Source organism: Miniopterus schreibersii (genome assembly GCF_964146895.1).
Source record: "Miniopterus schreibersii genome assembly, chromosome: 12".
In the NCBI taxonomy this organism is placed as follows: Eukaryota; Metazoa; Chordata; class Mammalia; order Chiroptera; family Miniopteridae; genus Miniopterus; species Miniopterus schreibersii.
The window spans coordinates 32,147,818-32,159,895 of NC_138112.1; the positions used below are offsets into that span (position 1 = coordinate 32,147,818).

Consider the following 12,078-nt stretch of genomic DNA (forward strand, 5'->3'; position numbering starts at 1 on the left):
GAAAGAAAGAATACATCATTCTATCTTTTAAGTTAAAGCATTGAGAACTGGTGGGTTTTCTTTTCTTTTTCTTAATTTTTCACAGTGACATCCATTGCCCAGCACCTCGCAGTCTTTGTAAGATGCACCAAGGAGAGATGCATCTTACTTAGAACACCAGGCATTCTGCATCCAAAACTAGGTGGGCACATGTGTCTGTAGAAAATCCAGAACTGGCAGACATAATCTAGTGGTATATTTGATCAAAGACTCAACCCACGTCCCTAGAGCGTATCGAAGATGATTTCAATATCAAATAGCTCTAGGTGGGAGCTTCCTGGGGACCCCTCTGCCCAGACAGACAGGGTGCACTGGTTCTTATACCGCTGCTGCCCCAGGAGGGAAGTTGGCTGCTGCTCTGGGTTGACAAAGGGAAGCTCTGGTTTTCCAGAAAGCTGAGCAAACCTGGCAGGACAGGAGTGTGGCCACTTCTGCAGCTTCCCATCCTGCTTTTTCTCCCGTTTCCTTACCCATTTGTCCTCTTGTTTATCTGATCATATGTGGTTTGAAGTTCCTTTTGGCCCTTCCTGGAGAATGTGCTTGCTCCCCCTCCTCCCCTCCCATGTTACCCTGTCTTTGGTTTTATTTTCCCCACCATGGCAGGTCTGTCCCCACCATGAGGGGCACCCCCTTTGTCTCCTTAGCGGCTGGCATGGTTATGTGGCAGGCAGCATTGCACTTACTTGATCCTACCTTAAACGTCCTGTCTTTTATTTCCCAAGCGCACTATCTGGATAGGGTAGTTAAAGGTATGGTCTTCCTTCCTCTATTTTCCTATTGTCTTTGTGTGTGTGTTTGTGTATAAGCATAAAGAAGAGATGCGTATATAAAAAATGTATATACATCCCATAAGCACAGCGTCCAGATACTGCCACATCCCCAGCTTTGTCACAGCATACACTGCCCAGAGGGCAGGTTTTTGGCCACAAGGTGATTGATATACCCAAAGTGTCATTGTTCCCCCAAAAGGACTCAATCTGTGACATTACCATTGTGCTCTTGTCCTTCCCTCCCTCCCCATACACACATACACTCCTCATCCTTTCTACCCCATCTCATGTCACCTTGCCCATCCCTTACGGCCCCTGGCCCACTAGATTTACAGCAGTGGGAACCAGGGTGGGTGACCTGAGAGAAGAAGAGACCCCAGAGCAAGCTAAGAAATCTGCAGAGCTGCATTCTGTCACTGCTGTGTTCATTTATCCAACAATCACATGTGAAGCACCACTGTTCTAGCTACTGTGCCAGGCTCTGGACAGAGGGACGAAACAGACCCCTGACCTCAGGGAATGGAAGCTCTTTTGTTTTCTCTTGTTTTTCCTTTTCAGAGGCCTGACTTTGGTAAGTCTTCTCTTTGAAGAGTGTTCCCTACAGGCAAAGTTATTCCTTCTGTTTTAAACATTTACATTAAGTAGGTAGTGCCTAGTTTTCCAAATAGGCCTCATTGCTCTAAGAGTAAGCGTCAGGATGATCAGATATGTGTGCTCCTATAAGATGCCGAGCTCCCCAAGGAGAAAGACCACACCCTGTCTTTTTATCCGTAAGTCCTAGCCCAGCAGCCGGCACAAAATATGAGCTCAGTGGTTAAGGGCTCATGCACTCGAGTCAGGCTGCCTGAGCTAAATCCCAAGTCCAACACTTAATGAACTAGGTGACCTTGGGCAATAACCTCCCTTCACTTCAGAGTCTTTATAAAAGACGATTATAGCAGGGCCCACCTCATAGAGTTGCATAATATCAAGGGAAGTAATGAACGTAAAGCGCTTAGCACATGGGCAGGAACCATGCTCAACACACGGTAGCTGCGCTCTTCTGCCATCACGTGCTTAGTCTCACCCGTCATTGGGAGGACTTCATTAGCCAGACTAATTTTTGAAATTGTAAAGAAAAGGTGAAATTAGCTTTTCATACGAGATAGCAACTTCTGTTTAAAAACTTGGAAAGGGTTTTGGGGAAACATAAATACGCTTTTCAACTAGAATGTCTTTGCCAAAGACAGCAAAGGTGTTACTAGGGCCCGTCAGATGGATGCCTGGTGTTGAGAAGCTAAGTTCCTCACATTTCACATATAGGTCTTCAACTGCAAATAAAATCTTCCCAGCAAGAGAGTAGTACCTGCGAGTCTCTATAGGAATTCCACCAATAATCATTAGAAGAATCGTCAGAATAGATTAAATTTAAGAATTGCCATCTATTTGGTGGATTTTTCCGGCTAGGTGAAGTATTTCACATTCATGAGTCAGTGAATCATAAGTTGCTCTAAAACACAAATGTCTCTTGGCAAATCTAGGTCCGGAACAAGCCCCCATCTGGCTGGCTTTCTGGTATAATGGGTACTAATTCTAAAACAAGAATTCAGAGACCTATACAATGCAAGCTCAGGACTGTCAAATTCAGTGCTTTCCAACGGTATTGTTGGAGACTAAAGATACAGCATTCACTCAACAGATATATCATGCTCCTAAGTGCCAGGAAATGTGGAGCCATATAACAGAAATAGTCCCTTCTCTAGGATTGCCCACAGCCTAGCACGGAAGACACTGATGAGACAATTCAGACAGAGTGTGATGAGAGTTATGATAGCAGAAGTCCAGGGGGCACTTAGCAAGGAGATCTGCCAAGTTTAGGCAGGGTCTTGTAGACCAAGATTGTGAACTTTTACTAAGCATATGAGAAAGCCACTGAAGGTTTTTAAACCAGGATGATGAGTTGATGATATCTGTGATTTGAAAGGCTCCATCTAGCCTATGTTGTAAAAGAGTTGAGGGGGAACATTTGAGGCCAAGGAGGCCAAGTCTAGGTAGGAGATGATAGTGACCTTGTCTAAGGGAAGTGACTGTAGGGATGAAAAAGTACCAGAGGACCAGAAAGAGAACCAGAAAGAAATGGGACATTTTGATATATTATTTGTGGGTGTGTTGCATAGCCCCTTAACTAAAAAAAAATAATAATTTCAAGGACTCTGAAAGTCTTCTAGTCATACCTGATGCTAGCTTCAAGGGGGGCGTCTTCATAGGCTTAAGCAGAAGGTTGAAGATAAAGTGGTCCCTTGTCATTTAAAGGGCATCATTTCTTTTGAAAAGCTTAGCCCTTCTCGAAACCTTAAAATTACATTATTTTGGCTCCAGCAAATGCCTGCTGTGAGTCCTTCCAGAGGGAACTGTTAATGTCACTTGGGCTCTCTGAATTATTGATGAGTTTCGGGGCTTGTGGAATTAATGAGCTTCAGGACTGGGTAAGGATGGGCATATTGCTTTAAGAAAGTCAGCACGTCACCCCAGAGGAGGCTTCCTCCTACTGGCTAATGGGGGTGTGATTATCCCAGAAGCCAATTGCTGGGTGAGAGCAAACCTCATACAACCCGCAGGAACTCAAGGTCCCTCTGAAACCCTGAAACTGATAGGGCAGTGCAGACCCTCAGGGCATCACTTGGTCCATTTAAAGAAACTGATTATGGATAAAATGTTCCCATGATTTCACATGTAGGGCTTTCCCTCCTAGAGAGCACCTGCTCCTCCGGGCGGTTTCAGAGCAGCACAGGATGCGTGCATGAGGCACTGAGGGCTAAGACAAGCCCACTAGAGCAGGGCTTCCCAAAAAGGAATGAGGCGTTCCACATTTCTGAACATGGTTACGTGGGGGAGAGTTCTGAGGTCAAATTGGAAAAAGTCCTCATAATCTAATAAGCAGGTTTCTTTATATAAGACTTTCAGAGCCTTTACTATATTAATATTAGTGTGACTTTCAAGGATAAGACAATAGGATGCATGTTTCCCAAACCTATTTGATCGCAGAAGCTTGTTTTTGATGACCTCATAGAACTAGCATTCCACAAAATTCACACTGAGAAGTATTGTTTGAGATAGAAAACCCACTTTAAGTCCTTCCTAGAACAAAGTAGGGTAAGTAGAATATAAAATTCTTGAGGTAAAGGGATATATCTCATCTCTGTATACCCTAGAATTGACACAGCCCTGGCATCCAGTGGGTGTTGAGTAAAGTTTGACGACGTTAATAACAAAATCATCAAAATCAACATTGCTTCAACCTTTTCACTGGGTTGGTTACACTGGAAGGAACTAACAGATAATTTCATTCAAACTCTCTTTTTATAGATGAAGAAATTGAGGCCAAAAGAGGAAAAGTAACTTTCCCAAAATCCCACAAGTTAAGCAGGAGGTACCAGAACCTAGGTCTCCTGTTCCACTCATTGATTCATTTCAACAAATATATATTGAAGGTCTGCAAGGCATGAATTAGGCCCAAAGTCGCCTTTATGTGGTTTACCTTCTAATGAAGGTAGTAAGACAATAAACTAATTGAAAAACTAATAATTTAAGTATACTTGGGATAGTTGCTGTCAGGGAAAAGGACAGGGTGCTAGGAGAGCTTAAAATGGTGGCCCTGGGCTGGGACACATGGCCCTGAACCCATCTCACTGCCTCCCACCCAGCTGCATGTGGATCCCCATGTCACTGGGCTTATGTGAAGTCTCTGGCAAACTTTACATTTATGAGTACCATAGCTTTTGACCCAAATTTTGACACAATTTGAACTGGCAAAAGGTTATTTTCTGGTGTGTGAATTTCTTAGTGCAGTTATACAACATTAAAACAAATCCAATAATAATAATAATGGCAGCTATTGTTTATTGAATACCTACTTATGTTAACCACTGTGCTAAATAGTTGACATCCATTATTTCATTAATCTTCTCAATACAGATTAATGAAATAATCTTTGAATAACTCTTTGAATTAGGTGTTACCTCCATTTTACAGATAAGAAAACTGAGGCCCAGAGAGTTAAATAATTTTCCAGTCATCCCACATGTAGTAAGTAAAATGATGGTGCTGGGATTTGAACTGAGGTCTGTCCAGCTCCAGAGTCCACACTCTATTCCAACACGTATTTTTTTAAAAAATTAGGATTAAATATTGTGAAATTGGAACTGCCCTAGAAATTCAGGATCTGAAAAAAAATAACAAAAAGTTATTTAGTTTAGAAATAATATCTCTAAAGTGTGTAGCACAGTGGCATGGACCTTGAGTGTATGACAACCATCATTGTCATTACTGTTCTGAAGCATCTAAATCAGGGGTTGGCAAACTGCAGCCCACAGACCAAATCTGGCTCGTCACCTGTTTTGTAAATAAAGTTTTATTGGAACCCAGCCATGCTCATTCATTTATAAATTGTATGTGGCTGCTTTCAAGCTACAATGGCAGAGTTGGGTAATTGCAACAGAGATGTTATTGCTTACATGACTAAAATATTTATTATCTGGAACTTTATAGAACAAGTTTGCTGACTCTGATCTAGATAACGGCCTCAGTTTTCTATTTTGCCTTTCTCTGAGCCCTATGTGAGGTTATGGGTACAGCATGATGTTACTCAAGATAGAAGGTAATGGTGAACAGAAGATTCAAATATTGTGTTCAGGCTGTAAGTCAGGCTCTGTTTATCATGCATAATTATCTATTTAATCCTCCCAACAACCCCATTTTATAAGTCGACTAGGTCATACAGCCAGTGAGTGGCAGAGCCAGTCTTTGATATGGTTCCCAAGCTTGTGCTATTGCACAAGAGAGGTTTTTACACCTTAAAAGGGGCTACATGTAAGAGCGAGAGAAAGCAATCTACTACCATTCTTAACATTTGGACCTGTTTCCTCCAAGATTGATTTCAAATACAAATGAGGCTTAATTGATGGGGAGTCCTAGCTGGCTGGACACAAATTTGAATGGGACTAATTGGGGAATGAAGGAGTCTGTAACTGTTCAGATCAGGAGGGGTGGCTGATGTTGGCTACAGAGTTAGAATGCCTGGGTGGTCGCCTGCACGTCACAGCACTGCTCCTGCGCTTTCACAGCTGCTTTCTCGATCCCCTTTCCCAACAGGCTTCTGCTGTGCAAAGACCACATAGCCTATACTTGTTTCTAAACTTCTGGGGGAATCCCTCCTAGGCCTGGCGTACACACTCAATAAATGTTAATCCTTTGAACAGAAAACACAGTGGCCAGGTTGATTGATTGGTTGCTGTGTTGAACACTGCATATGAATGAGCATGTTCTTGTCTTTTCCTTTGTAATAGCGGTCAACTATCAAAAGTCCTTGAAACACTGAAGTTTTCTATTCTAATTGATTGACCATTTAGTGAGTCCCTACCTTGGCCTACGTCTTATACTGGACAGCTGCATTCACATTTGTCCCATTTAAGAATAATGGGTTGAGTTTCAGCTATTTGATGGCAGAAAATTTTGTTTGTAGCCATACTTGTAGCTGTTTGCTGCTCATAATGCTAAATTAAGTTTTATAGATGACCGCTTCCCCATCATTCCTTTCCCTGAGACTGAGCAGAGGCAGAGAGAAGACCCAGAAGGCGTGCCAATGAGAGGTGGTTTTTTGATAGCTCCTCTGAGAAAGGGGTTGGCAGGTTTATTAAAATGGGGACTTGAATGAAAACAAGTGGCAAAATCGAAACTGAGGCGAACCATGTAACTTAGCAGATTCTCAGACAGAGACTTCTGAGCCCACATGATCAGAGAGAGGGGTTTGAAAAGGTGGTCATCAGAAACCTGTAAATCTATTTGAATAGTAATGAAAACTCCCCACCCTGTGATAAGTCAAAGCAGAACCAAGGCAGAGCCTAAATATCTCCTGACCCTTCTTGATGAAATCACCCGCAGCCCTCAGACAGATGGCCGCCCCTGCGTTAGGTCCCCACCACATTCTCTATATCTCCCTCAGGGCACTTAGCAGTGAAATATTTTGCTTATACAAATCTGTCTCCTTTGATAAGCTGCATGCTTCTCGAGAGTAAGAAGTAGGTCCTACTCATCTCTGTACCTCCAGTGCTAGCCCAGGGAAGGTGCTTCATAAACGACAGACAGGCAAACAGATGTCCAGATGAACAAAGGTGGGGAGGGCCGGCTGCCCGTCTCTGCATTTGCTGTTGCAGACAGCCCTGGTCAGCCTCTCTCACGTCAGTCACCAGGCTCCTCTGGGTGTATATCCCTTCTTAGTGGCTGCAGATAAGATGGGAAGAAAAAGACCCAAGGACTCTTCCTCAGAGCAAAGACAGTTGTTTAGGAGAAAACAGGACAAAATAAATGAAAAGCCTAAGGTCTGATACAGTTGACCTTGTGACAAGAGCTGAAAAAAGGTGCAGCCTTTAGAATGAGACCCAGAGGTTCTGAGGGGATATGACGAGTAAACAGGGAGATGATTTCTTTGTCCCAAACAGCTTCCAGAGACAGGAGAAGCAAAAGTGAACGAGAGGCGAGGATCAGGCAGAAAGCTCCACTGGCCAGATGCCAACAGGCCTAGGTCCACTGACTCCCGCTCTAGAATCCCGATCACTTTTGAAAGAGGGAGTTTTAGAGGCAGAAGATGTGGGTTTCAGACCTGTCCCTGCTATTTATTGACCGTGCCACCACCTGACTATGCCACCTCCTGAACTTGCCTTAGCAAGTTCTCCGCCTCTGAGCCTGGGCCGCCTCCCCGTGAGGTGGCAGTTCCTAACGCTCCCGGCCTCGCTGGTGCTGAAGGCACCGATGTGCAGGTGGATGTGAAAGCATTTAGTAAGTCGGCAGGTGGAGTGTGAGTGTGTGTGGCTGCACTTGGCCGTGGACAGTCAGACCTCAATTCTGTGTGCTTTGCTTGCAGAGGGTTGCCCTGGGTTGTGCAATGGCAATGGCAGATGCACCTTGGACCTGAATGGGTGGCACTGCGTCTGCCAGCTGGGCTGGAGAGGAGCTGGCTGCGACACATCCATGGAAACCGCCTGTGGTGACAGCAAGGACAACGATGGAGGTAGGGCTGTGGTACCTATGAGCCCCACGCAGCTCTGGGGTGGGGGTGACTCAGGGTGGAGGGTGGGCTTTACTGAGTTAATAGGCCACCAGTACACCAGCTGGCCAGTCAAGGAGGCCTGCAAGGCAGGCATAGAACTGTATATATGGCCAGGAATGAGTGCACATCACTAGTTGTTCCATTTGAATTAAAAGAAAGTAAATGAAATTAAATGCCATCTGAAAGCAAGTGTAGAGGAGAAGGCATATGGAAGGAAGAATTTTCTAACAATTCAGTAGTGGAATGAGTTACCCTATAAGGCTGTGAGATTCCCCATCACTGGAAGTGGACAAGAAGAGGCAGTGCAATTCTGTATCACAGGAAGTCGCCAAAAGGATGCTTCCGCAAGGTTGAGTTACCTTTGGTCAAGGTCCCACCTCCTCTGTTCTGGTGGTAATGCTCACCAAGCACATTGCAGGCCACCTTCTGCCCCTATAGGTTAGTAATAGAATTTGTTTTTGCTGTTGGATTTTTTTCTAAGTGCTGGATAGTCAAAACCCTAAGGAAGGGACATTTATTAGCTGAGAGTGAAGAGATCAGGATTCTAACCCCAATTCTTTGCCTGTGTATCCTTAAGCAAGCTGCTTGATGTCTCTGGGCCTCATGCTTCCCATTTATGGAATGAAGCTGTTGGGTTATGAGGACCGTTCCAGTCCTTACGTTGGTGCTAGAATTAGCCTGCATCTTTCTGTTGTGCGAACTTGGATAAATACAACCATAATGGGCTCTGCTTTCCCAGGAATATGGATTGATTCTTCCTGACTCTGCCAATCTTGGGGGTTATAAGGAGAATAAAAAGATAGAAATATAAAAAAAACTGAAACAGCCCTTCCTTTCTAACGATGGCCTACCCGTTGGCCTGCTCCAAATGTGTTTATGCAGCTCCCTCATATTTATGCCAAGGGACTTTCGGGTATACAGCTGAATAGGAAATAATAGGCCAAAGGGTGTCTCACCCTTTGAGAATTTTCTACTTAGAGTAATTCTATGATCTCAAAGTACCGCAAGGATTAAAAGGCCAAGTGTGTGCTATTGTGATTACTCTGGTTCATTTGCCTTGAGTTGCCTATAGCAGCCTGGAAGGGGCTGTTTCAAACTGCTGGTCTTTATCTGAGCCAGCTTTCATTCCATCTGTCTGCTGCCTGCATCCCGGAGGTGGCTGGGCCTGTCCACCCAGGCCTGGGCCCATGGAGTAATTGTCAACAAGAGCTTGTGGGGTTGGGCCTTTGTTGCCAGGCAGAAACAGCAGGTCCATGTTCTCTTCCTGACACCTTAGAGGGTTGAAATGCCCCTTAATCAATCTGAAACTTGTAGAGGTCATTGATTCTTGTGACCAACAGGAAATTCATGTAATAGAAGAGAAGGTCAGAGGAGCAGGACAAGGAAGTTATTCTTTTCTCAGGAGTCCAGGGTCTTGGCCAAAGCCTTCAAACAGCTATTGACCATCTGGGTAGCAACAGAACTGAATGTCCTTGAGAAATGTTGTGTGAGTACTTACTTGCATTGAAATAGGCTGACAGCCCTAGCCGGCTTGGCTCAATGGTTAGAATATCAGCCCGCAGACTGAAGGATTCCAGGTTTAGTTCCCATCAGAGGCATGTACCTGGGTTGCAGGCTCGATCCCTGCCCTGGTCAGGGCGCCTGCGGGAGGCAACCAATCGATGTGTCTCTCTCACATCGATGCCCCCCCTCCACTCGCTCTGAAAAGCAATGGAAAAAATATCCTCAGGTGAGGATTACAAAAGAAAAGAAAAGAAATAGGCTACAACAGTATCACAAAGCCAACCAGAGTATGAGAATGATAACTTGTATGTCATTTCACAGTTTTCAAAGCAATTGTGCATCCATCCGCATCACTGAGAGGCATGCGGTATTATTACCCCCTTACTATTTTCTGATGACGAGGAAACCAGGGCTTAGCGAGCAGAAGTATTTTGCCCGGGTCTCACACAGCCTACACAGGCACCAAAACTGCTGCAGTCTGTGACGTCTAGCCACAGAAGAGCTTTTCAGTGTGCCCAGACTTCAGAAACCCAACTGTGGTCCTTCAAGTTATCTGAGAACCCCGGGTTTCTCTTCTTTCCCAATTTGCTAGGCTTAAAGCAATCCTTTCCAAATTAAACTTGAATTTCAGGCTTCATTAAGAATGCAGTTGCTGTGTTTTTACTCTATGACACACAAAAAAAAGTTATACAATGTGGCTGAGTTGGGTTTAGCTGTATTGGGTTTAGCTGTATTGGTTTGTTTTTGTTTTTGTTTATGGTTGTCATCTAGATTTGAAAACAAGAAACAGATCCTACATGGGACTCAGTGACTCCCAGCCTTCTGATCCTCTCTCAGGGCTGCCCAATCATTATTGAATGCCCCCAGATTTCACCCATGGCACAAATTGGGGAGAGGGAGCAGCAAGGCAGACAGGCACCAAGGCCCTGGTGCACCAAGGTGAACCCCCTCAGTGTGCCCAGCCCTATTGCACCCTTTATCAAGTCCTTTATGAAGGGCTGCACATGCATCTTCTTATTTGTTACACATGGACCTTCTGATAGGGATGTTCCTTTTATGCCCATTTCAGAGACGGTGAAACTGTGCCCAAACATGCTAAGTGTCTATAAAATAAGGACGCTAATGCCTACCTTGCAGAGTTGCTGTGAGGGTTACAGGTGATGTATTTAAAGTGCCTGAGAGGCAACGTAGCACTGTGATTAAAAGTGGAGGATCTGTACCCAGATTGGATTCACATTCTGGCTCCCCCATTGGCTGCATGACCGTGAGTGAGTTAGTTACTCAAGTTCATCACCTGCAAATGTCGCTTCTCTTTCTCCTGCTCCTTCCCACCTATAATCACAGAAGCATGATGTTTATTGTGAAATAAATATCTGTTCATATATAAATAATCACTTAAACATTGAAATTATGCTCTCTATAAAATGTTATATTCTTTTTTCACTTATGATTATACTATTTTTCTCCACATAATAATGTATTTTTATCTTTTTTATTTCTAGATTAAAATTTATATTTCAAACTGTTATATACTCATTGCTAGAAGGGAAAAAAAATCAAATGTATGAAATGGAAAATAATAGCATGGTTTAGAGAGCACTCCTAGGTGCCAGGCACTGTGCTGGATACTGTGCATGTGATCACCAGCCCTCAACCCCCCACTGGCAAGGCAGACATTTACATGGAGGGAAACTGAGGCTCAGTGAGCTGAAGTGCCTTACCCAAAGTCACACAGTGGGAGAGCTAGGATGAGAATAGAACTGGTCTTTTAAAAAAAGCCAGAATAAAAAATTCACTGGAATTTAACCAGACCTTTTATGATAAAGAATCTTTCATAAACTTTAAGGTGTGGGAGTCTCTTTAGGGGGTGTGGGTCCCATGAAAAATAATCACGGATTGCAATTCAGATAACTGATAGATGCAACCTGGAAAGAGAAGTTTCCAAAAAACTAAGAACAAAGCCCTGTCCTCCCTTCTGCCCATCTCCCATTGCTGGAATGGAGAGTTCACATAAAACCATAGAATTTGTTCACCCTTCAGACTATCTCTAAACCACGTTTCTTGTGATAAGAGACGAGAGAAATTGACCTTTAAAAATCCTGTGTTCTAAGGGACAGATAAAGATTTTGCAAGCTTTTTCAAAGAAGGCACAGAATTTATTATAGCAAGTGACAAAAACTTCTCCCAGATGTGTACAGCAGAGGCTCATTCCACCCTCCACCCCCAGGGCCTCCCGGATGCTGCTCACAGCCTGCAGTTAAAACAGCTCTGTGGCCAGACTGCAGACAGGAGCCAGACGAGGGTGGCTGATGAGCTGCGGAGCAGGGGAGGAGCTAGGCCTGCAGAGAGACAGATGGACTTGTTATACACCGTCTGCAGGACTATCAATTTAAGGAACCATGCAGACAACTATGATGCAAAAAGAGTGTACTAGCCCACAAATTTCCCCAGCTTGGCCCCGGGCTGTTCTCCGTTTGGCTTGTTCTTGTTCATCTACCTAGTCTCTGTTGAAGCACTCTCTCTTCCAGGACATGTTCCAGCCCCCAGCCTAAGCTGGGTTCCCACCTTTGGACTTCCACAGCTCCCTGCTTCTTTTCTGGCACTATGTTGTCTCTGTCTGATCCACCAACTGAATCCTTTGGAGGCATGACACTGTTTTATTCTTTTCTGTCCAGTACCCAG

The 12,078-nt window shown here is 44.2% G+C and overlaps 1 protein-coding gene across 3 annotated transcripts in view; it reads left to right on the forward strand.

The window, feature by feature from the left end:
- TENM4 (teneurin transmembrane protein 4) overlaps positions 1 to 12,078 on the forward strand; it is a 2,309,694-nt gene that overhangs the window by 2,208,153 nt on the left and 89,463 nt on the right. For all 3 annotated transcript variants that reach the window (XM_081155445.1, XM_081155446.1, XM_081155447.1), the window contains one exon: positions 7,708 to 7,854. In XM_081155445.1, the coding sequence (XP_081011571.1) occupies positions 7,708 to 7,854 (147 nt within the window). The remainder of the gene's footprint in view (positions 1 to 7,707; positions 7,855 to 12,078) is intronic.